General features: G+C 44.7%; 1 protein-coding gene across 1 annotated transcript in view; it reads left to right on the forward strand.

Moving 5' to 3' along the window:
* Positions 1-25,274, forward strand: part of RANBP17 (RAN binding protein 17) — a 2,111,817-nt gene that overhangs the window by 746,608 nt on the left and 1,339,935 nt on the right. Inside the window, exon 13 of the mRNA XM_069654335.1 lies at positions 9,751-9,856. Coding sequence (XP_069510436.1) covers positions 9,751-9,856 — 106 coding nt within the window. The remainder of the gene's footprint in view (positions 1-9,750; positions 9,857-25,274) is intronic.

Below are 25,274 nucleotides of genomic sequence, written 5' to 3' on the forward strand. Positions count from 1 at the left end.
AGAATTCTGGATTCTGTAACACCAGCTATAAGGGCCAAGTCCTGCTAACCCCCAATTGCGTGCAAGCTGTATCCCAGGTAGTAAGAGTAGACCAGGTGGATTCTAGCAAGAGGACCCTGGCAGATTTTAGTAGAAATGGTAGATGGGCTAGAGGGAAGCGGTTGCAGCCTTGTTCTATTATCTTCCATTTAGGGTGCCTTTCATCTAGCACCTGTTCTAACATTGGTGCAATCTGTGCTACTCAGAAGTAGCGTTGTATTGACAGTACCCCAATGTCCCCCATCCCTTTGACCTCAGGAGTATGTGACGTGGAATTCTAGGCACTTTCTTTTTCCAGATGAATTGGCCTATTGATTTCTGTAAATCTAGGTTGTCTCTTTCGGAGATGAGGACTGGTAATGCCTGGAAGACAAACAGGAGTCTCGGTAGAATTCTCATTTTAATTGCACTGACCTTACCCAGCCACAATATTTCCTGAATTTCTCACGGTTTTAGGGTGGCTTTAGTCTCCTTCCACAGGTTGGGGATGTTGGCTCCCATAAGAGTTTTATGCGATTTAGTAATGTGCACCCCTGGGTATGTGATCTCATTATCTGCTCACCGGTAAGGAAAGACTGATTGCAGTGCCAGTTGGGTTTCAGGTGGTCCCGGTTTGCCAGTCTCAATGACTTCTGGTGGTTAATGTGGAAGCATGATACCTTGAAGAATCATTAGGAGAGCCAGTAAAGGCAGGATGGTCAGGACAGGTTTCTGGAGGAAACAGATGATATCATCGGTGTACAGCACCACTTTGTGTACTACCCTTGTGTGTCGGGCCCAGTATGTGTGTATTGCTCTGTATTACCTGCACCCCCACGACCACCCCCCCCCCACCCCTGGCACTTCTACCCTCCCTCTTTCCCACGACCTGAATGACACAAGACCTAGTAAGATCGTTGTTCTGTCGCCCCCCCCCCCCTCCTTGTCTTGTGCGCCTCAAATCACTTGTGTACAGGCGCCTTATAAATGACTTATCATATCATTTGTACTAGGGGTTCTAAAGCCAATGCAAAAATTAGGGGAGACAACGGGCATCCTTGCCTCGAACCCATACCCTGAGGGAGTGAAGCTGACCTGACATCATTTACATTGATTATTGTTGATGGTATTTGAAAGTTAGCCAAACGCTCCACAGTTTAGGATTGTCATTAAACTACAAAAAAATCTTCTCTGCAGCTGTCCAAGAGCTTAGTGTTTCTGGGGGCAAACTTTTCCACAGAGGAACAGAGGGTAAACATTGACCTCACTAATTCCAGCATTCAAACCAAAACATTGCTCTTAGTGCACAAGTGCATGCGCCTACAAGGTACTATGTCATCGTGCATTCCACTCATACCAAACTGCAGGCTTCACATGCGGCCCCTGCAAGAGTTCATAGCCGCAAACTGGTCCCAAGTGCCAGGAGCTTGAGAGGACAAAAGCCTCTTCACCCCCAGACATTTTACGCAGACTACAATGGTGGAAGAACAGGAACATTCTTACAAAGGGAAAAACGTTTGAGGAACTAAGTCACCACAAAACGCTTGTCCCAGACGCCTCAATGACAGGCTGGGGACGCACGTCGATCACTTGCATCTAAGGGGCATGTGGACGGCCATAGAGGCCAAGCTTCACATCAACGTGCTGGAGCTGAGAGCAGTGAGGTGGGCCCTTGGATCCTTCTTGCAACAGATACACAGAGTAACAATACTCAGATAACACCACAACAATGTTTTATATCAGGATGCAAGGGGGAACAAAATCAACAACATTGTCTCAGGAGGCTCAACGCATTTGGAAGTGGGCCCTTTCCAACCAAATGCTCCTGCAGGCATACCACCTGCCGGGAGTCCAAAACAACATAGCAGACAGCCTCAGCAGGCAGTCCGCGCAATCGCATGAGTGAAAAATCAACCAACAACTGCAGAAAGTGTTCAGTCGGGAGGGCCACCCGTCCATAGACCTGTTTGCCTCCGCCAGCTGCAAGAAGTTCCCGAACTTTGCAAGCAGAAGTCCGCAGTGGGGGACCAAAGGGGATACATTCTCGTTCCCATCGATGAACCTCTTTTCCAATGCCTTTCCCTCCATGTCGGTTATACATCGGACCATTCAAATGATCATGATCCCCCTTTGCAAAATCATTCTGATCGCACCAAGCTGGCAACGACGGACATGGTACTCGGACCTACTCCAGCGGATCGGCCAATAAGGCTACCCAGGAGAGAAGACATATCGCAAGACCACAGAACAATCCTACATCCCAACCCGCAATCCCTGCAATTAACAGCGTGGCTACCGATTTCACAGAATTTGGCCAGCTAGCGATCCCACCGGACTGTAAGGACGTCCTAGATGCGGCCAGGGCTCCCGCCACAAACCGATCGTATCGCTTTAAGTGGTAAATTTTCTGTGGCTAGTATCAAGGGAAACGGACGCTGGAACCACTCAATGTAACCCCGGAACAACTTCTCCCTTACCTGCTCTCGCTGGCGAAACAGGGTCTCAGCCACTCATCCATCAAGGTACACTTGGCGGCCATCTCTAGATATACAAGGAGATTGGGTTTTGTGCAGTGACAAGCTGGTCAAGCACTTCCTAAAAGTGCTTTTTAGAGTCGTCCCGCCAACAAACACAACACCACCAGACTAGAGTCTCAATACGGTCCTCACAGAACTAGTGAAAAACCAGTTTGAGCCAATGGCCACGGCTAACATAAAATATGTGTCCTGGAAAGTGGCCTTCCTAGTGGTGATCACATCAGCCAGAATGGTGTTGAAACTGCAGGCATTAGCAGTCAACGAGCCCTACCTGCGCTGCCGTAAAGATAAAGTGCTACTCTTGACCAACCCAAAATGAATTCCAAAACTTCCCACAGTTTCATAAAAATGCTAACACAGCACTACCTGTGTTTTTCCCAGAAGCCTCTACGCCCGCAGAAGTGGTGTTGCACTCTTTACACGTTAAAAAGGGCCATCAAGTACTACTTAAACAGAACCAAGTCATTCAGAGCGTCCACACAACTCTTCATAGCTTTCGGCCCTGCAAATAAAGGGGAAGGCTATATCCAAACAAGGGTTGTCCAGATGGATCACGTCAGGTATTTCGTTCTGCCACACAAATATCGGCAGAACATTCAAAGGCACGCCCCGGGCTCATTCCACAAGAGCCATGGCAGCATCGGCGGCCCTATGGGCAGATGTACCAGTCATTGACATTTGACAGGTGGCAACCTGGAGGATGCTCCACCAGTTTACCAAGCACTACTGCTTGGAAAAACAGCACGCAGCGGATGTTCAGATGGGAAGAGCCGTTCTGCAGCGTCTGTTCCAATAAGGTAGGAGGTCCTTTTACCTGCTTACAATCTGATGAAAGAGTAAGTTGCTTACATGTAACTCCTGTTCTCCAGCATTGGTATTTTTCATAGATTCACATGCACCCTGTGTCCACCCCGGCCAGGTAAAATCCCTGAGATATCAAAACAAAGTCCAGCATGACTGGCCAGAATCTGAAGAAGGGCTGGGGAGGAGGAGCTTACTAATCAATGTCACATTGGATGGGCCTAAAGCACCCATAATGAGGGTGAGATCAATCAAAATGGACCTAACTCTTCTTTTAAAAGTGATATCCAAAAGATAACCGAGGAGGAATATTCACAGCATGTGAATCTATGAAATATACCAATGCTGGAGAACAGGAGTTACAGGTAAGCAGCTTACTCATTACCGCATATTTCAAGCAAGCAAAATTGATATTTGGCTGCTCATCTGTCCCCTCTGCAACACTATGAACAATATCTAGGTAGGCTGAGAGCTTACTTGAACAATCATGGCAGCAAGCCATCAAGTTAAAAGAAATAAGAGGGCACCCCCACATTTTACTGAGGAATCAGGAACAAGGAGGAGAAGAACTACGCAACATAATAAAGAAAATTCCTACCGTTAATCAAAAATCAATCCATAATCAAAGCATTTCTCAGTGTTAATAAACAACCAGTCAATATTTTACAAAATCATTTAATATACAAATTGTTCAAAAGTTAATTGCGAACAGGAAAGGCAATAAATTGCAATTGTGCTAGCTCACAGATCAACATATCACATCTACTAGCACTAAAAGACTCCCCATTAGTGAACAATGACTAGTAACCACCACCACATTTAAAGGGTATAAACAAAACACTGTTCACAACAAGTCTCAAAATAAGCAGACATGTTGCAGACTGCATGTTCTTATCACATTGTTCCATACTACAAGCATCTAAACCACCTTTGCTTTCTTATCATGTGATTATTAAACACAGTTATAAAAAATAGATGGTACTGCTAAAGAAACATGTCACCAACTTAGGTTTTGGCCTCTATGGCCAAGCCTTTACATGGCCAGGTCTTTTACAGGGCCAGGTATAGTTGATTAGTGATGTCATTTATACAGTTGAGCTATCCTCCATAGATCACAGGAGAGGCTGCGTACCATGGATTGCTACCAACAGGTGTTGCTGCAATCTACAGTGCTTCATTTCATAGTTGTAATAGCATTTCTGCAAAGGCCAATCTGATTTCAAATTGTTTATCCATGCCTCAACCTCTGGATCAGTTTCTCCTTGCACCATGGGTACAACCCCTCAGATCGGGGTATTTTCCATACTCCCTGCCTTGGGCCACACTGGCCTCTTAGAATCTTCGTGTTGTGCGTCTGCTTGCTTCTCTTGCTCTTTTCCAACCTCTTCCTTGTCTTTCTCTACCACCTCTTCCTGATGCTTCCCATCCCCCTCCTGATTTTCACCCCGCTCCTCCTAATCTATTGGTATTACCTCATTATCTTCACCGCCATCACCTTCTGTTCCTCTTGTGTCCAACCTCCGCTCCAAACGTCTGCTATCACCACCTTCTACTACCACCAACTCACACCAATTGCCTTCCACAACTGTCTCCAAACACCCATACTGACTATTGAAGGTCTGGGTTTATATAGTCCTGCAACTTCTGTACCAAGCTGGACTCCCTCTGAGGCGTCTGCACCCTGTAATGGCAAATTTGTGAGGGGCTGGGATGAATAAGATCACCTGGAATTACTAATGGACTTTGGTGGTGGACCAGATCTTTAACTGTCTTGTCCAACATCTTGGATTTTACGTATGTCTTTGCTGATGTCTGCAGGGAGCTGTGGTACACTGCTTTTGAAAATGTTAGTAGGTGCACAGTAAGTGGCGTAACCTCCCCCGCTTCCCCTGTGCTTGCTCCACTAGTGGATCTAGTGTTGCCGCACTGTCAGATCAGCCCATGATCTCACACAAACTATTGTCTGGGGCCATGCTTGAGTTTTCCACAAGCATCAAATGTCCGTGCAAGAATTCACAAACAACCCCTGAATATGTGTGGGCGCCAACATGCACAGTAGTTTCTCAACTTTTCTGTTATTGATTGGTGTCTTGTTCTCGTAAATAGACTGTGTCGTTAGTATGGTGCTTCATGAAATAGAGTGAGTGATGGGCACCTAGGTCCCCGGGGTTCCTGGTAACAGGATGGTAGCTGATCCTATTTCTAGCCAGGGTTGCCTCTTATGGTCAGTGTTGCGGTAGCCTTCTCTATAACCGCCTGCTGTCCTGTGACATGGGATAGGTGGAGGTGATTAGGGGAATCCTCCCCATGACAACATTGGGCCCATCATCCACTAGTTTGTGCCACCGGGGTCACTTGGTCTCCCCCACTAGTTGTCCCCATAACCATGCAGAGGTGCTTTGACCTATTCTTATGGCCACTGCTGTTACTTTGCAGTTGTTATTGGCCAGTAGTGACCTTTGAAGCAGAATGTTTCTACCAGCAGCACACTTGAAAACACTCATAATGAATAAATACATATAAACACTGTTAAGGGCTATTCAGTTGCAACGTCTGTGTTGAAGAGTGCCCCTGACCAGGCTCATATTTTGCAATTTCAGCTATCCTGCAGTTTGTGGTTCGCTCGTTGAGATTTGAGCTTGTGGTTGATCTACTTAATGGTGGCAACTGTTGAGCCTATGCTTTCCTGCCCCCTTTGTCCCTTGATGATTAACGTGATTGTGCTGCTGGCTGTGCGATCAAGCTGCTAGTACTTGTATGACTTCTCATGTTATAGTGTTATCAAAGGAGAAAGTGACCGTGAACCCGCCTCTTTTCCGAATGTGGTCTCAGACTTTCATCTCTCCAAGAATATTCATCTTTTGATATTCCTTCCTTTTCCACGGTCTTCCAATACTCAAGTGCATATTTCAGCATCTTGAAAGGCCATTCAACTTCTATGTCCCAAGGTCCAATGAGTACCAAATTAACAATTCTTTGTTTGACTTGCTTGCCCTCGTAGGGTCTAGGCCATCTCTAAGCAGACCCTCCCCTGGTGGATTATGTTCATCAAAATATGCTACGAAATGTCGAGTAAGCTGCTAACTCACGGCATCAGGGCCCATTCAACCAGCAGCCATGTAGCTTCTTCCACCTTTCAGAGGTGTGCTCGCTTACTGGACATATTTCAGGCAGGCAGTTCCTCATTGTTAGGAAAGATTTCCATTTATGGGTAGTTTTGAACCCCCCCCAACTTTCTGCTTTTGTCTGACCATCCTATCCTGATTTACCAGTGGATCCCAGCCTTCTGCTGTACTCGGCTGGGCTTTTGCTCATTTTGTTATGGGGAAACTGACATGCCCTTCAGACAGTCAGTACTGGGAGTCTTTGTTTCCCTTAGTCTTTCACTTTGTTACTATTTCTTAGCAACATTTTATCAGTGCACAATGTACCTTCCAGTACAGTGCGATGGGGTCTCTTTTTCAGACAGAGCTGGTGGCAGCAGTTACTTTTAAAGCATTTTTGACTTTTCTATGGTCCAAACCACGTTTACCGTGCTTGGCCCAGGACTGTGGCCAGTGCCTAAAATGGCCATTGTTCTGTCCTTTGGCCATTTTGTCTCTTGGCCTTCCCCAGGTTGAGCAGACCCGGGAAATTCCATATTTGGTCATGCAGAACCTCACGCATACTGAAGCTTTTGAGGGCTTCTTCATGCCTTGTGTGTGTGTGCCCAGGATGTGGGCTGGAGCTGTCTAGTTCCAATACACATCCTGGGTGCCAGGATGTCTGGTGTGCTGGGATGACTGGCACCAGTGTGGTCCGTGATTGGTCCACGTCTGGGATGGCTGAATGTGAGCATATCTCCTTTCTCTTTGTTTTGGCGTGAAGGAGATTATAGATAAGAAAAGGCACTCTACACCCATTCCAGGTGGATCTTCTGAGTTCACACCGTACTTAGCAAAGGAGACAAGTATCCTGATCCGAAGATGCAGATCCCGATGTTGCCCCATCAGAGCCCCTGTTTCTCATCGATCACAGAAGGCCTGCAAGGACGCTTTGACCCGTTGGAGTAGTGGGCCAAACTCATCTCGGCACCTCCTGCTTAACCTGCAAACGAGCCCTTTCGGAAGTGTTTCTGGACCGCCCAGTGAACTGACAAGCTTGTACGGGACCTTTGCCCTGGAACCGCCGCTGTCTCAAGTCTTGAATTTAGCCTTTGGGAACTGTAAACTCTTGGTAGAAGGCACTCTCCCACTCAGTTTCGTACACCTAGTATTACTAGGTCTAGAATTAGGAGAGTCTGCATGAACCATGAACCCGCTGTGGTGACAAACTTTGTGGGTGCCTTGCTGCTGTGCTCCCCTGTGCCCTCAGACGAGCTGCAGTGGAACTGCCCCGATCCCTTCTCCAGAAGCAGAGAAATCACCACTGTTTCGTCACAGACTGAGGTCCCGGAACACAACCCCTGAAAGCCAGAGAGAAGCACAACTGCGGGATTCGAACATTCGAGCAAACTGGATTAAACTAGCGAAGTTTGGTCTGGACTGCTTCGAGGGTCGGTAAGTACTTACAACCCTTACCGGTGGCCCCTGGCGCATCCATAGACTTTTACGCACAAGTGTCCCGCAAGGGCTACTCTCCTTTGTTAAGATAGCCTGTGCTACAATCCTTTTCCCGATTTCTGGAAAACGCTCTTCCCTCTTGTGGAGACCCTCCTTGAATAGTGGGACCTTATTCTTCATCACCTCACCCACCTTCCTGAGCCACTACAGCCCCTTGAAGAGACCCGTTTTGAATTTACCCGCACAATCCCCGGCACTGAATGTTCTTTATAGCACAAGGCTCCACACTTCGTAGGGACTGGATTAGGATTTGAGTTGTTGAAGGACTGTCTAAAGTATATTTAAACGGTGTTACCCCTTTCTTTTGCAGGTTGTGGATGTCTACTTGTTGAATTTTACTTTAGACTAAGAATTACGGTATATATGTTGCCTAGTATAGTGATGTTAGTTTTGTTAAAATTGCTGAGTTTCATCTTGTGTTTGCGTTAAAAGGCCTTTAATAAATGTATATGTATTTTTGATATATACACCTGACTGAGAGTAATTTGTGGTGGTGTTTGCTGTGTGGACTTTCGGTCACCCTCAACCCTCCTGAGACCTAGTCTTGACCGCCACCAATGCCACCTTCATTGGTCTATCTGTCCAGAACGTTACCCTGTTCCAAGAGACTCGGCTGGCCTTCTGAACCTCTGCATCTTAACACTCATCTATACATTGTTCAAGCAATGCCGCCTCCATTCTTTAACTAAGGAAGACACTGGCTTTAGATTGTTCTCACAGCAGTATCCAACTAGGATATCAGTTCCTCTCTTTCTGTCCCCCTTACATACTTAATTACCTTTGGACTTGCTGATAGATAAGTAATGTGTGGGAGGTAGATATCCAGTTGAAGAGCAAATCATTTAACTTTGATGAAGTTAATTTGGGTGGATATGATCATTCATCCACTGATTATTCTTCGACTTACTACATACCGATCAAACTAATTTATTTGCTCTGATTATTCCCAACCTGTGCTTTTGATCTTTGTGGCATTTCTACAGTAGCTTTCAGTCTCTGTAATGTATTGGAGGTTGGATGGAAGAGAGCTTTGCAGGCACTTTTGGTTCCATATATTAACCATGCAGTGCCCCTATTACCCTGATGGTTCCAATCATGGAGTGCCCCCTAGAGGCTGTTAAAAATGTTCCAATTAGTCTGTGCTTTGTTGTATTTCCAAGAAGTGGAAGAACATTTCAGCAGGTATTCCTTCTTTCGTATCTTGCTTAATCTGTGTCTTCCTGTCCACGTGACCAACAGCATGTTTATGTTATGATGCCCACATGTATGGATCGCTTTCTGCTTTCTGCCCGACAATGTTGTTTTTAAATCACCTGTGCAGCAGTCTCCATTATTGAGTATCTGTATTAAAGGGTTGATGGCTTTGATCCCTTGCCTTGCTTCTCCTCCATCACTGTCCATTCCAAGTCCTTTGCTTTTGTTATTTTATGTAGCACACTTGTTTCTATATTATCATGCTGAAGTAAATTACTGTGTGATAAACTACTTTGACAAAATTACTTCAATTTACCTATGAATAATTTTTTTAATGAGTGGGGTCCACCTCAATCCCTCCCCTTCTCCACCACTACCAGTCCCACCTGCAAGCCCCTGAACCCAGCTATACCCTCTAACCCTTAAAACACATATATAATCCTCCCACCCCCTCAAAATAATGTACTTCAGCAAAACAAAGGCAAATGGCAGGAATTCATTGCATGGTAGAAATCATTTGTTTTAACTTAGCAATGATGCAAGTTGCTCCTGCTTCAGCATATGTCTGATATACACGTTTTTTCATTATTTCAAAATAGGACGTCTGGCATGGCTTATTTACCTAGTTGGTACAGTTATTGGGGGAAGATTAACTTATACGAGTACTGATGAACACGATGCCATGGATGGCGAATTATCTTGCCGGTAAGTGCAACACTGATGATCAATATTTCATGTTGGAAGGATTTTCAAACTGTGTTTACCTTTACCCAACAATCTCTATGCTGTATTGCACTTTTACAGATTCATGCAAGGAACTCTGGCAGCTAGCTGATGGAATGTGTTCACAGCAAAAATGAGATCCATAGCATGTGCCGGCACATGTTGATACCTGTTGCCAGAGCAGTGTGCATGTCCACTGCCTTTCACTTTACCCCAAGTCTGCATCGAACTGTCTTTTTTTCCACTCTTACCGGATGGGAATGGAGTAATGTCCTGCATTATTCCACAGAAATCTATATCCTATGTCTTGCACACAGCCTAGTGTACATGTGCTGAGCCTATCCCAGTGTAAGTTAGTTTGAAAACCATTGAAACTAGAAACAACTAGAGGTTGGTGGGGGGAAAGGGAGAAAAGTATAGAGCAGGGCAAATATAACAAGTATTTATAGTCTGCACTATACAGATGACAAAGGAAAGGCATAAGAGTAAAAATAGGAAATAGTTGATTTTTAAGAGGGACGTTTTAGATTCCATCAGTGAAACACAGTGACAGTGCCCTCTCAGCAGATCTTACATAACAGGGATTCAGGAAGAGGAATAGCTTGGAAAATGCCAGACTAGGGTCAGTACTGGCAAAGCATTAGGGTAGCCAACAAGACCGTAATGGTTCTTTACAAAATTTGGACTGACCAAAGAACTGGATTATGTTGCTGGAGGAGACTATGTATGGCCTGAAGTGAAAAGACAAGTGAAGTGGAGACACATTCAACAATAATACTATTAGCACGTTATGGTGAACATAATGTACACTCTGACAGGAAGAACACATGTAAATAAGCACAGCAGAATGGAGTCTATTGGCAGATGCAAATACAACAGGTGAGTGAAAGAATATGAATCAAAAACACACAAGAAAATATATGTGTTAGAGTTGTTACAAAAGCCATGCTCCAGCATCAGTTTTGGATGATGACAGAGGCAGCTTTCTTTGTTTTCTTTCAAGCCAAGGTAACGGCATCCTCTATTTATTGGGACCTTACTTCACTAACCAGACACTCCATCCAGACCTCTCACCTTTATAGGTCACTGGTCACCTCTCCATCATGATGGCTTCCGCTCTTTTATGTGCAATCTCATTGTCTTTACCAATTCTGACGAGTCTTGTCAATCACCTGGGCACCAGTTTGTGCCGAACATTAATTTTTAGTTCATCACAGAGTACATTCCCAAGAAAGCTCCATGGAAAAAAGAAGAGTCTGTTGGAAATAATTGCGTGTGGCTGTGATGTAGTAGAGGGTGTGGGCAAACTTATTTGTATTCTTAGTTATGGTCCACTATGCCCCATTTTCTTTTTCATTTGTTTCTCATGCTTCCCTGAAACTCCCCACCCCTTTTCTGTTACGTGTAACACCACATAACCTAATTAAACTGTATTATTATTACATGTTCTAGTCCCTCACGCTGTCGCAATAGAGCTGACTTTCATTGGAACCTGGTCTTTGCAGACAGACCTTTAGTTCTCCCCTACAATTCAATCTACATTTCAATACTCATTGGCGTGGTCAATCAGCTAACCCATTTGGCTGATAGAAAACATGATTGCACATTACAGCTGAGTAATACATCTCATTATTGAACATCTAATTGCATCTGGATGTAGTATTAGTAATGTTATTCCCTCCATTTCTGCGTTGACCACAACACATGGTTAATCCTGCTGAAAGAACAGAAAATCATATTAGACTCAAGGCAGTGATGACTAAATGTCTTTTCTTAAAGTTTTCAGTGAAATAACATATCAGATCAGGGAGTGAACATGGTGGCAGTTTAATTTGCTAACGGGAAAGCCTGCTTCTTCTTAACAAGAATAACGCCTAGGGTGTGTTATTTATTCTGAATGTCAGTAATTCTCAATGAACATCTAAAGAGGGCAATGATGCCAACTCCTTGCAACTATTGTTCTCTTGATACAAAACTGCACCTTGAAATGTACTACCTATTGCTTATCCTTGCCAACATATTCTATTTCCCGCCTAACAGTACTTGGCAGACATAATGCTAGCTTTCCAATACATTGCAACTGTGGAGGATGAGAGGGCAACTATAACCAATCGGGGCTAATTCCATCCACATGTCAGGTTATTTCTGGGGAAGTAGTCCGATATCTAGCCAGACTCCTAGGAGGTCAGACCACCCACACATTACGAAGGGCTACCCAGTCCCAATTGCGGCCTGCCCAGAGGCCTGGTTGGACTTGTCAACTTCCATGTGGCATCTTCCGGTCCCTTGACGCAAAAGGTGCACATTCATTTTTGCCAATTCAGCCTGCTGTACTTCCACTGGTTTCACAAGGACAGCAGATGACCTGGGATGTCACAATAATTAACACATCCTCTTGGCTTGTTTTGTTGGAGCAGCTCTTCCCAGATTCTGACAAGCTGATTGTTCAGGAAGTCCTGTACTTTGGCACAAGCAAAGAGTCGCATTCCAGGGCTGCTCAAGCATCTGTGATCAAATGGATTAACCGTGTCAAACCTTTTTTGTGATTGTATTGAGAGTTCCAATGATGCGCAACTTACCCATCCTGTTATATGTGTTGGTGAGCAGCGCCCCACTAATAATCCCCTCTCTAAATGACCCAAGAGGTCACTAAAAGACGGGCCACTGCACACTCTCCAAGCTGCAAGGGCAGAATTTGCCTCATCCCACACCCAGTTGAGAGCTCCCTCTTGCCCTTCTTCTTAGACAGTCATTTTGCCTTGCACTCTTCCTGTTGGATAGCAGCTCCCTTGGAGCAATTTGTGAACTGAGGAGTGACCTGATAGGCAGACAAAGGAATAGTGAAGGTGATGGTACACAATGGCAGATCTATAACCCGACCTATCTCACAAACAGTATCATACTAGGTACATTTTGGAATCATTTTGGTAATTGTCTTAATCTCAGACCTCTAGAGCATGTGAAATCGATGGTTGCATTATAGAACAAGTACGATTCTTCTAAGCATTCATGTGCTGACAAAACACATGGGATTCATTTCAGCACAACATACTGTGATATTTAACATAGCCAGATAAGTTATCAGGTCGCACAGCTACGACTGCAGCCCCCACAGAGGTGGGCCAATGAAAAATTCCTTCCACTACTGGATCTAATTCCTTATTGTAGTACACAATTGGTCTCTGATACTGGCATGTGTTTTTGTTAGAACTGCTAATGCAAACCCATTTCTTTCTTAACATAATAAAGTATGTTTCTTGTTGTAATCTGGGAGGCCGAAAGCCGGTGATTCAGCCAACACCTTTTTCGCTGTTTCATATGCTCCCTTTTCCCCAGGTGTCCATTGCAGAGGTTCTGTAGCGTTGCCCTTTGTCTAGTGTTGTAGTGGTTTTACTAACTCTGCGTAACCCAATATCCATTGCCTGCAATAGCCTACCATACCAAAAATGCTCTTATATGCATGAGTATCTGGATTTTGGGAATCTTGTGCACTGCCTCCTTCCTAAAAGGGACTATAGACCTGTGCCCCAACATAATATCATGTCTCAGTGCACTCTCTCCCCACAGTTGCAACTTTTGCTTAGATTTATGTCATTTATTACCTTAGGCAATCAGTAATACCTTGGTGTATCCTCCTTGCATGCTTCATAAGTTGGGTAGGTTTGCATTAATCATCTGTGTATTGGACTAAGACTGATGTTCTGGCGAACAATATATCATGGAAATCGTTCGTAAGATGTTTTGAAAAATGTGGAGGTGATTCTGTGCTGTTGCATGAGATAATCTAGCTTTATTCCGAAGACAGATGGCCACTGGGAGAGCGTGCAAAAGACTATCTCAAAATGGCATTAGGAACAATATGTTTTTGAAGGAAGAAACCTCATAATTGATGTCACAATTAATTCAATCACAACAAACTTGTATTCTCGTACTTGATTCGTTGGTAGAGTATAGAACATATAGTTATCTAGAAGTGAACACTTTATAACTGGGGCTTCTACAACTAATAACTCCTCCTAGGGTCAACCCTCTACAGATGATGCATTTCAATCTAGCATACTATTGGTTGGCATTCTACTACATTTGTTGATAAGAAGAACAGACTTCGATTGGTTGGTCATTTGCTCATCCAATCTCGAATACGTCTAGGCCCAAATTACATGGTGAGTAAGGAGAGATGGGCGATCCGCTATGATCCAGTTTAAAGAAGCTACTCCCCTCTGTTCCCAGGCACTGAGGTCTTATCTGCCAGTCTGTTCATGTTCTTGGTGTGTCCTCTCTGCGTACTAAGAAAATAGCAGATGCACTATCTAAATTATTTATTGGCTTTTCTACTATCCTAACGTGTGTCTGCTTTCTCTCAGCAGCCACTCGGGTTGATGTGTATTCATTCATTATGGGATTAATTGCCACAGTAGCTGCTTGCACCTGGTATTCAAGGATATGTTTATTTCTCACTGCTACCAACTGAAACTAATTACCTTTAATAATTGTATGCTGGATGCCCTGGGAAACGTTATCTGGTTTGGTTTCAGCTTGCTAAGCAGAATTCACCTCAGCACACTGACCTTGGTGTCTGGGACTCGTCTGAGCATTGTGCGTTGTGGAACTTGTTTTAAGCAATTTTATTTCAAACTGCAGTATTTCAGAATTAAGGCCTAGCAGAGTTTTGTCTGATTAATGGCAGTGCTCCTGTTAATTCTCCGCCATCATGTTTCCTTTGGGTCTGGCATGATAGTGTTCTTTGTTTCTACTGCGAGTATCCTTCATTAGTACTGCATGTTGCCATTTCATTATTCCCTGCCTGTGTATGCAGCAGCCGCCTATGTATGTGAAGGCAACTACCTGTCACCCTACTTGTTTCGCACACCCTATTCTACTTCTAGTGGCGGCTACGTGGCTCTTAGTGTTTTATTAACTGTTTATAGACCTGTTCCAGCTTGTATCTTTGTGCATACTCCACTAAGGGTGGGGGCATGGTCATACCTGGTGCAACCCTCCTCTCCAATATTACAGTGTACACTTGGGGAAGCCAAATCCATAGTAGGATAATGCTTATAGAAATTGACTTTCTGGATTTAATGGTATAGAAAACAACTCAGAGCATAGATCAGCTACAGTATGGGCTACATAGTGAGGTAATATCTCAGGTTGTCTCAGTAGTGCTCTTCTTCATTTAGGGTCTGGATGGTTTATTTGTATTACACCTTTTGGCATTTGGGCTTGGGGTGTGCCCTGTCATGGAGGGGTGAGGAGGATTATGTCACTGAGGTCTGTACTATCAAATATTCTTGCAGTGTCCCACCTGTTTGCAATAATTACAGAACAAAGGATGTACATATTCCTCAGGCCGACCCTGCTGATTCCCTGTTAGTGCTCAAATTCCCCTTCCTCTACCCGTGCCCCGAAACCTCCCTAAACTCACCCCTGCCTGCTGTGGGCCCTTGACACTGCAGGTTCTTTAATACCATAAGTTTGTTCTCAATATTTTCCTTTTTCTGATCTTGGCACATTACATAGTTCTTCGCTACTGACAGCAGCTCGGACAATGGTTTATTTTGCCACGCTATTCGAATTGTCTTTAATTCAGCTGTAATTTAGACTGCAGATAAAAGACAAAAGCATTGGCAATCATCTCCTGGGTGGTCTCATCACGTTTGTTAATTTCTGAATGCTGAGTGAACACTATTATCAAACAGTCTAAGAAGTTCACAGTGGAGTTTCCCTTATTTTTCCTACAATTGCTCATCTTGCCCCAGTCAGTATTCCTGGGGCATACTTTAGTGTGGCGGTTATGATTCTGTTTCGGGCTTGGTCTAGTAGGTCTCCAATTCCTGGGCCAGAAACAGGGTTATTAGCTTGCTTTGTGAGCCTCTGTCTAACCTCCAGAGTCACAATTACCCTCATGAGCTGATTCATGAAGCCCAAGCAGATTGTAATACAGAATCATGGTTTGGAGCTCCTCGTTTAAATGCGGACGCTACTCCCATATGTTTGGGATATCTTTAGACAAGTCTCTCAGATTGCCAGTAGTCCTTGGAACATGGACAGTGACAAACTATTATCTCCATCATCCTCTGCTGCCGCTAGGCCCTGCTTAAGGTGCCCCTAAAAAATTGAACGCTCCCGTCCATATGTTGTGTTGCCCCGCGTCACAGTCGGAGTGTAAGAGTGAGGTGCAATGTGGATCTGTGAGCACCTAGGGCCTACGGTTCCCCCCCCCGTTACAGGGGAAATAGATTCTTGAGTGATCACCACATGTAAAAAGTTTATAGGTACGATAGTACCTATACTCAGGCAGTAGAGGTGCAGTTGGAAAAAACACTGAGACCGAAGCAGCTACTTGAGCACCTAAGGGAGCTGGTGTGCTCGCATTAGTGAAAATGTCCATCAGATCTTTTGCAATCTCTGCTTCTTGTTTGCCATCTATAATCCTGGGACAGACTGAGGAAACTTTAGCCTTTTCTGTCATTCATTGATTTCTGAAATACTAATTTGGCCTTTAGTCTGTCATTTGAATCCTTCAACCCCCTTAATCTTCCAGGCGTCCTGTCATTAGGGGGCCCTACTGTCATGATGTCTACTCCCGGGAAGCCAGTTCAGGCCCAGCGTCCCCGAAAGCAGACATCATGTCCTCAGGGAGGGACCCAGCAACCCTTTATAGGGGCTCTTTGAACATTGTCGGCGCCAGGCTCATAGAAGGCATCAGTCCTGGCACCATAGGCGCCAGGCTCATTATGGGAGCGCTTGGATAGACTTACCTGATGCAGACCATGCTGCCGGATCCAGACCTCCTTGAGGTCTGAAAGGGACTATTTTACCTATGGGACTATTTTACCAATCGGGCGTGGCTGAGGAAGAATACTTACCTGGAACTACTTTGGGGGCTATTTAAACCACGCCCAGACAGCAGCTCACGCTTCGCGTTGTTCTGCATCTAGCAGCTGGACGCTCACCGTGTCTGCTCCTGCATCCTGGCTCCAGCCACGCCCGCCTGCAACCTGGAACACCTGAAAAGGAAGGAAAGGAGAGAAAGGTGAATAATTGAACTTTACCTACCTCCATCCGGAGTCCGGAACCATCACTCCGACGATCCTGAGAAAAAACATTATTTTTAGAAGCGCATCGCATCGCTCGCTGCAGCGCCACGTTCCACTCGGGCTCTTCAGCGACTATTGGCACCATCCGTCGCCTTTCAGCGCCTAAGGAGAAAAAGAGACAAAACAAAGGTGAGCGAAGGAACAGATTGAGGAAGGCCTGATTCTTCCACCTTAAGACTTACCTGATTTTTGTTGGGACAATCTTTCCACACCTCGGGTCGGCGCCGCTTCTTTGGCACTGCCGTACCCCGGCCCCTAAGGGGAAAAAGAGACAAAACAAAGGTGAGTGAAGGAACAGATCGAGGAAGGCCTGATTCTTCCACCTTAAGACTTACCTGATTATTGTTGGGACAATCTTTCCTCACCTCGGGTCGGCGCAGCTTCTTTGGCACTTCCGTACCCCAGCCCCTAAGGGGAAAAAGACACACACATTAGTGGGTGAAAGCAAGATCACTAAGGGAACCATCCATCAAAAAAACTCACCAGAGTTTACCTTCGGCGAATCCATTCTTCTACGCGGATTCTTCATCCTACATCTGAAATAGAGAAAAGGACAACAGACAATTAAGGCTTGAACTTTTGCAACTGAATACTTACGGCCTCATATCGGAAAAGTCAAGCGGAGTTGAATACTCACCAAACCCGAGATCCAGTGAAGTAACTGGAAATCAACGTGCCCCTGCATCGGAAGCAGGATGGAGAGCTCGTCCTTTCAGACTCTAAGGTGAGACTCTACGGGGAATCGCGGAGGGGGTTCGAGGAGTGTGAGAGGGGGAAGGCGGGGAATCCGACACATTATCCAGCAGACAGTTAATCCCCTTTTCCATCTACAGAAGGATTCTTCTGCGGGCCAGACAGGCGAGGTTTGGGGGTCCGGTCCAGTCCGTCTTCCGAGTCCTGCGCATCACCTTAGAAGAGGTCATAGCAGTCCAGAACAGGTCGGCGCCTCCGTGGGAATCAGGTGAGCGTTATACCTACTTCCTTGGACCTATTTTCCCTTTCTTGGTCAAATGGTTACAGGTTTCGAGAAACTTGCATATGGCAATCTTTTACAATGGGTGTACATATAGTGTGCAGGGGTGCCTTTAGGTGACATGGGTGCCTGTATTGACTGACCCGTGCCCATGTTGGTCCATAGGTTTATCACCATTTATTGAAAAATTGATCGCACCTGTTCCTTACATCCTGTGACTCCACTTTCTATGCGATCCTGAGAAGGAAGGGGGTCGATCAACAACCATATCGCTGAGTGGTCTTGAAAAGGGCTCAGGGCCCTCACTTGTAAAGTTGCTCTTCTGACCCTATTTAAACTGGACATCCCAAAAATCCCATTCCCATGAAATCATTGGTTTATTATTTCTTAACTAATTACAGGACTGTCTTGCCGAAGGTGGCCTTATTACACCTAAGGTAGGCCATTGCAAAATATCATGGCTGGCTTACACCAATGGTTTTCTGATATTTGACAAATCCAAGGTCGGTCTTCAAAGGCTCTTGAACATCTTTTCGAAATAGGCTTCTTATTAATCCCATTAAGACCAGAATCTTGACCTTCTCAAAGAGAAAGCTGAAAAAATGCAGTTGTTCTTGGTCTGTTGAAAATGTAAATATCAGGGCCAGCCCTAACCTTGTTTATCTGGGGTTCCATTTCAGGGCCCAATCGGGCTTGAAAAACATCTCGGAGATCCTTCTGCAAAAACAGCCCAGCATCAGAGCCAGACCATCAAAACCGATCGCAATTTTGGAAGATTTTCTCTAAAACCAGCTTTTATGTCCGATGAGTGGAAAATCGTTCCAAAAGTCATATATGGCCTTGAACTATATGGTGATGTTACTTTTAAACTTTTGGATCAGACTGAGGCTAAGCTGTGGTGCAAGATCTTGGGTATCCCCAAGGCAATTTCCCTTGCGGGGGTGTTTCTTCTTTAAAAGCTTGTGTTGAGTGGCGCCTGTTGTCACTAAACTTAAAATCGACCTCTCCACCAGCAGATTCCCTTTATGAGACTTTGGGTGGTGACCTTAAATGTCATAAGGACCCCCAAGTGAATTCTCACTATCTGCTCAGTTTGGCGAGAAATGTGAAGCTATTCTCTCAAGAACTTCCTTGGATCTGGATACTTTAACTACTAACCCTGCCAAGGTGAAAAAGGCTGTCTTTGACCTTGATTGGGCTGCCACGACCGACCTATTTCACTCATAGTCTTCTATGAGTCATCTATCCCATGAGTATAAATGCAGAGGGAACCTTTCTACATTTTTCTCCCAATTCCCTAATAGACGGCAGAGGGCTATGCTTCACCCACTACGTTGGAATTTGTTTCCCACGAAGGAGATCTTGCTTAGGAGAAGCATAATAACCAAGGCTAATAGTGGATGCAGATTCTGGAATTCAGTAACTGAATCAGTCAAGCACTTGGTACTTTGTGAGGCACTAATTGCCAGCAGGACCAAGTACATGGGGCCTCTTCTGGTGTATCGCACAGGATTTACATATGAAAATTTATGGAAAAGATGTCTAAATATCCAGATTCTACATTCAGGTTTAGCAGTCTCAGAATTCAATAATAGCTTTAATCGGATGTCATTTTAGTGTTGTTTTATTTACGGACATCTGTCTTTGCTTATTTTTTCTATTTTGTCTTGTGCTTGGTATTCCGTTCTGGTTATCTGAAATTTGAATAAATCTAGATGAAATGTTATGACATTTTTCTTTCATTGATCCTCTGTTTTTAATGTGTTCATGCTTGTTTTTATTATATGCTTGTTTGTTTTGTAAAGGTTTCATTTAAACCAAATACAATAACAAAAAAAAGTTGCAAGACCAAAAAATGACTAGAAGCCCCCCTGACCTTTACCAGATCAGAATTACTAGAAGGTCACTGTGTGCGTTCCCTATTCTAAGGAAATTAATAAAAAGGTCCTTTTCAGGATGTCATACAGAACTCAAGTTTGACCTCAGTTTAAACCTTGGCTATATTTCTAACTGATCCCAACACTAACAAAAGAAACACTTTTCTTACTCTCCCTTGATTGCTGTATGGTGGCTGGTGCCTGGCCCCCTCCCATTAATTTCTCTGGAATTAGTATTCTTGACTTCCCTAGGTTTCTCGTACAGTTCAAGTAAATAACAAATGTTTTGGATTCCACCACAAAGTACAATGGGCATACTTCTGCCCCCTCCACCAAGTGTTAGTCCTGGTCTTTTTTGCACAACTCTGGGAAACAAGTCTCTTGGATTTGTGGATTTTTCAGTTATTCAGCTGCTCTGTCTCGCGCACCCCTCCTGTTTGTCTCATTCCTATCGCCCCATGGGGACCTTCTGCCTCTAGTCGATGGTTGGAGATGCTGTAGCTCTCTTCCCCCTGTGAGTGACTGGGATTTTTAGCCCAGACTGGGCTCTCGGCCATTAGCCTGGTTTTCCCCTTTCTTGGGTTGCTTCGTTGCTCTGAACCCTTCTCAGGTATTTCTCTCAATGTGTCTTTTCTCTGAACCCCTTGCGAGTTATGCATTTCAAGTTTGTTCCCTGTTCTTTCTGGCTTCTCAGAAGCCCTCGAGGGTTGTGGCTTTCAACTTCAACCCGTTTTGCAGTCTAGTAACTTCTCGTTCCGTGGGGCGTTCTATTTCACCCCTCTTGGGTATTTCGTACCCCTTTGGGGCCATGATAACTCCTCGCAGGTGGTGGTTTGCAACTTTACCCCTTTTGGTATTGTTACCTGTTTTTCTGAGAACCCCTTGTGGATTGTGGTTCTCAGTTCACCGCTTTTTGGCATTTCACTCGCATTCTGGTTTCTAATAACCCCTCACGGGTTATGGGTCTCAAGTTCAGCCCTTTACTGTATTTATCTCTGAACCCCTCGCAGTTTGTGGTGCTTGTGAGGAGCCAGGAATGAGACACAGAGAAGTCATATGTGTGTGGTTACAGACTTTTATTAAATGATAGGGGGTTGGAAAATGCCTCTCTGTCCCTACTTCCAAGAGGTACTTACCTACCTAAACCAAAACTCTAGTCTTGAAGGTTGCACAAATGTTCAAGTTCAAAAGAAATATAAATGCACTCCAACACAAATGTTCCAAATGGATATGGTTCACAGTTCCAGGGGCTGGCTCACTTCTCCACGTTGCCTGTACAAGATTTCTCAAAGCTCAAAAAGGCACAAAACCTCCTTGGAGGTTTCTTGGTTAGTAAAACTTTGTATTCCAAAACAGTTTGACATAAGTTCCAACTATACAAGATACCTGGTGTACTCCCGTGCCAGGTTCTTTTCCACGTCAATTTCACTTCATTCACTGTCTTTGGCTTACCTACCATATTCCTGTGCCAGGACTTCTTTTGGTGGTCTTTTTCTACAATTGCAAACTTTAGCTTTGGCCTGGTATACTCTCATGCCAGGGCTTTTAACATGCTTCACCTTGTGCACACACACTATCAGACTTGCGCTTGCCTGGTATAGTCTCCTGCCAGGGCTTTCAACGTGGTACACTTTACAGACACTTGCAGACTTGTAGTTTCGCAAAAGTTCACAAGGTGAAAGGTCTCTCTTTCTCTCTCCTTAACCTCTCTCTGGCTTTTCTCCCCTTGGGATTTGGGTCCCAGACTCATAACTGTAATGGTCTTGCAAAGGTTCACGAGGTGAGGGGTTTTCTTCTCCCCACCTCCCCCCTTGACATCTCTCAGGCTTTGCCTCCCAATATGATTCTCCGTCATTCCATGTACAATTATTTAGCTTTCTTTGTTATTGTTGCTGAAGCGCCCCAGTGTCCCAATCATTCTGGCCAGGACTTACCTGCTTTCTGCAGCGCTCTTTAGTTTCCCTTGCAGTGAGCTGGATCAGGCATTTCAGTGCTCTGCCTCCAATTTTTGAGTCCACCGTCCTCACTTGTCGGTTTCCATGTCCTTCGCGGCTCCCGCCTGGTACTTGACCCTCTGTCTGTGCTCCTGTGACAGAGGCACTGTTCTCTGGTTCCCGCGGCTGCTGACCAGACTTACCTTCTTTCTCTGGTGCAGTCCCAGCACAGCACACCAGTTGCTGCAGCCTTCCTCCGTCTGCCTTGAGCCGGCTGGCTTCATGGGCTTCTCCACTGTGCCTCAGCAGTCCCTCGACCTTGAGCGTACTCGCCTTCTCCAGATAGCTCTCACTATGTTCATTCAGGTTCTGCCTTTTAAGTCTCCTGGCACCTGTCAAGCGCTCGCAACTACTAGAGTGTGTTTTGTAGTTCTCAGCATCGTAGATCTGCATGGCTCCCTTCAGCCTCTTCGTCTCAGTATGGAAATGTTGGGCTTTTCTAGGTTTTCTTTCTACAAGATACTGGAAGAGGTCTTTAACAGATTTTGTGGCCAGAGGCAGAGAACTTTTACAACAAGCCATTCAAGCTTGAGACACAGAGGGAACATCCCTAAAAGGGGAAAAGGGGTGGTATGGGCCTTCATCTAATGATTCCATGTTATCCTTCTGAAGGTCACCTCCCCTCACATAGCCACCCCCAGGGTCAGGATCAGGTAGCGATTGCCGTCCCCTGGCCACATGTGGAGAGGCTACCATGGGAAAGTGAGTGATGACACCATCATCCCCCTCTCCAGTTCAGCCCTTTTCTGTATTTCACTCAGTCTCTGTTAGTTTATAGGCCCATTGTCCTTCTTTAGCACTCAGTTCGCTTTCTCGCGTTTGAGCTTCCTGTAGGAGCCCCGCAAGCTCAAAAGACCTCCTCCCTCTCCTTGCTGAGATCCGCGTACCTGCTTCTTCAAAGTGGCCTTCTTTGGGAGAAGTTTTCACTCCTTCTGCGGTGGAACTTGGCTCCTCGTGCCGCTAGTTCCCTGATGTTTCCTTCGGCTGCTGTTTTTCGGAACGCTGGTCGTGCCTTTCGGTCGTGGTTCAGTCTTGCTCCTCTCAAGACCTTTGAGTCTCGGGCTTCCAGCTCTCCTGGGTTTGGCAGCGTTCCGCAGACTCTCCGCCCGCCCACCACGTATGCATCGTGGTCCTGCCTTCAGGATGCGACGGCTATGTTGATCATTTAATCTAAAATATACAGAAAGAATTTCGTTTTCAAACAAACCTAAACAGTGGTAGTGGACATTTTAAATCCAATCCTTCTTTAGACCATGTTTTTTGAAATTCATAATTTGTAAAACTTCAAGTTCCTTTGTGGTGTAGTGATATTGCTTGTCATGATTCTGTTCCTATTGCTGTTGTCTTATCTTCCTTTATAATGCCACTTGCACCAATCTCACTTTTGCTGACACATGTTTTGAGTCTTGGAGGTGCTTTTTCCAGGCAGGTTTTAGTATGTAACAATCTTTTAAATATTTAGTTCAAGGACTGGAAGTAAAAGAATGTAAATGAGTGGGTTGTTGGATTGCATCAGAACACTGTCTTCTGATAGTGCACAGTCTTAATGGGCCATAAACTCTGAAAATGAAAACCAGTAAATAAGTCCTCTGTCCAGACGTAGTGAATCCTTATGGTCCTTTTAATTAAGGTAACACATCGTACGATGGATGGGATGGAGAATAACTCTCACACCAAATAAGACCGATTCAGGAAGTTGGCAATGTGTCTGTTTTATTCTCAATTGTCTAAAACGGGGAGTACAACGGACATCAACGGTCATCGCACAGCATGGTGTCAATGCATTTCATAAAAAACATCACTTTTATAGAAAAAACACGTCATACTACGTGGCAAACTACAAAAACCTTCATGGGATTGTGATTGGACTGCGGGGAATATCTAAGTATACTTTCTATAAGGGATTGGATTGTGATTGGGTCTCTATAGTCAGGTGGGCAACTCATGCCCTCCCTTCGTGCAAGTCATCTTCTACAGTAATTAGAAACACAATATATCATTGGCTCTCAAACTATAAGGCCCTTCGTTATATGGCCCTCTACAATTGGTTGGTATGCTTGTACCCTTCTGGAACATTCGACTCTCTAGCAGCACGTAAGCTGGTACCCCAGGTGCTGGGGGGTGGACTTGACCGTACCTCCCTACCCAATTAACCCATCATCTCTAATCACTCATGCCTTCTGCCATTCACATTTTCTTTGTACTTGGTTTTGTAGTAGCTTTTCTTCTCTGGGAAATATAATGGAGTGTGAGCACATTCTTATCAAGGTTCAGGCTTGCATGCCCACATCTATTTCCATCTTGCACTCACGTGACAGGAGACAGTGAATTGGCCCATTTTATAGCATTTAAATGTCCTGAATAAAGAAACTTGGCACTCATGGTGCAACTTAACAAGGGATGCCTCAGCATCTCACATTCACTGTTCTTCAAGGACTGATGACCAGTTTTGGGTGCTTTAGCCTTAGGCACCTGGCCAAACTGTCTTCCTTTGGTCCATCTTCTAGCCTCAGCTTCTTTCTTTGCTGCGACAAACACACAGCTATCAATCTTCCTTTCTCCCTGGGTTGAGCTTAATAAAATTGTGACATTGAATGTCCAGATTCTATCTATATATTGGCGGCACCGCCTGCAGTCCATTCACTACGTATAGCCAGCCTTTACAATTACTTAGTCTACTTGAGTTACAGCATCTGTACAGTTATAAAACAGCTTGCATTTTCTGCAGTACTTCTTCACACGTGCATTCTTCATTCTGTGCAATGAAAGTCTTCTGATTCTTTAATTCGCCATCAGATTCTAAAATGTCTATGCCTTCTCTTCTTTGGTCATCCTTCTCAGTGCGTCACACTCATTTCTTGTGACATCACCAGTCTCTCCTTTTCACATCTTCACACTTCTTCAGGCATCTCCCTCTGGAGACCATCATCTCTTCGGGGATACATCATGTAGGGTTTTTTCAGTGGATACCTTGTCTCAAAGGCTCTTTGTGGTATAGGTACCATTACTGGCGTTGCAGATGTCACAATTTCCAGTTTCCAACATGTAGGCAAAATAGGGGCGGGACTTCCTGCAGAGTTATTCAGCTGCTCCTCTACACTAGTAAGACAGGCTCTGCCACACAACTATGCTCTTGGGGACCAGGATCTAGATTGGTGAATCATTTTGGCCTGATGATAGTCCTTAAAATGTGGAAAACTGCCCTCTGTCACTACATTTCTAGTCTTATTCCATAGAAAATAACATAATCTAGAACCGAACTTGTTGAAAGGAGAACAACAAATGGACAACATACTTTATGTACACTGTACTAGTGGGCCCATCGTCCCATTTATTGCATTCACTTGACTCAACCACATTTGGGTTGGGGCAACTAACTGTTTTAAGGGTGTATACGTAGGAGACTGAAACAAAGGTGACATGCGCTTGGCTATACACTTTTATTAATGAGGACAT

The sequence above is a fragment of the Ambystoma mexicanum genome, chromosome 3q (genome assembly GCF_040938575.1).
Source record: "Ambystoma mexicanum isolate Mex_15411 chromosome 3q, UKY_AmexF1_1, whole genome shotgun sequence".
Lineage (NCBI taxonomy): Eukaryota > Metazoa > Chordata > Amphibia > Caudata > Ambystomatidae > Ambystoma > Ambystoma mexicanum.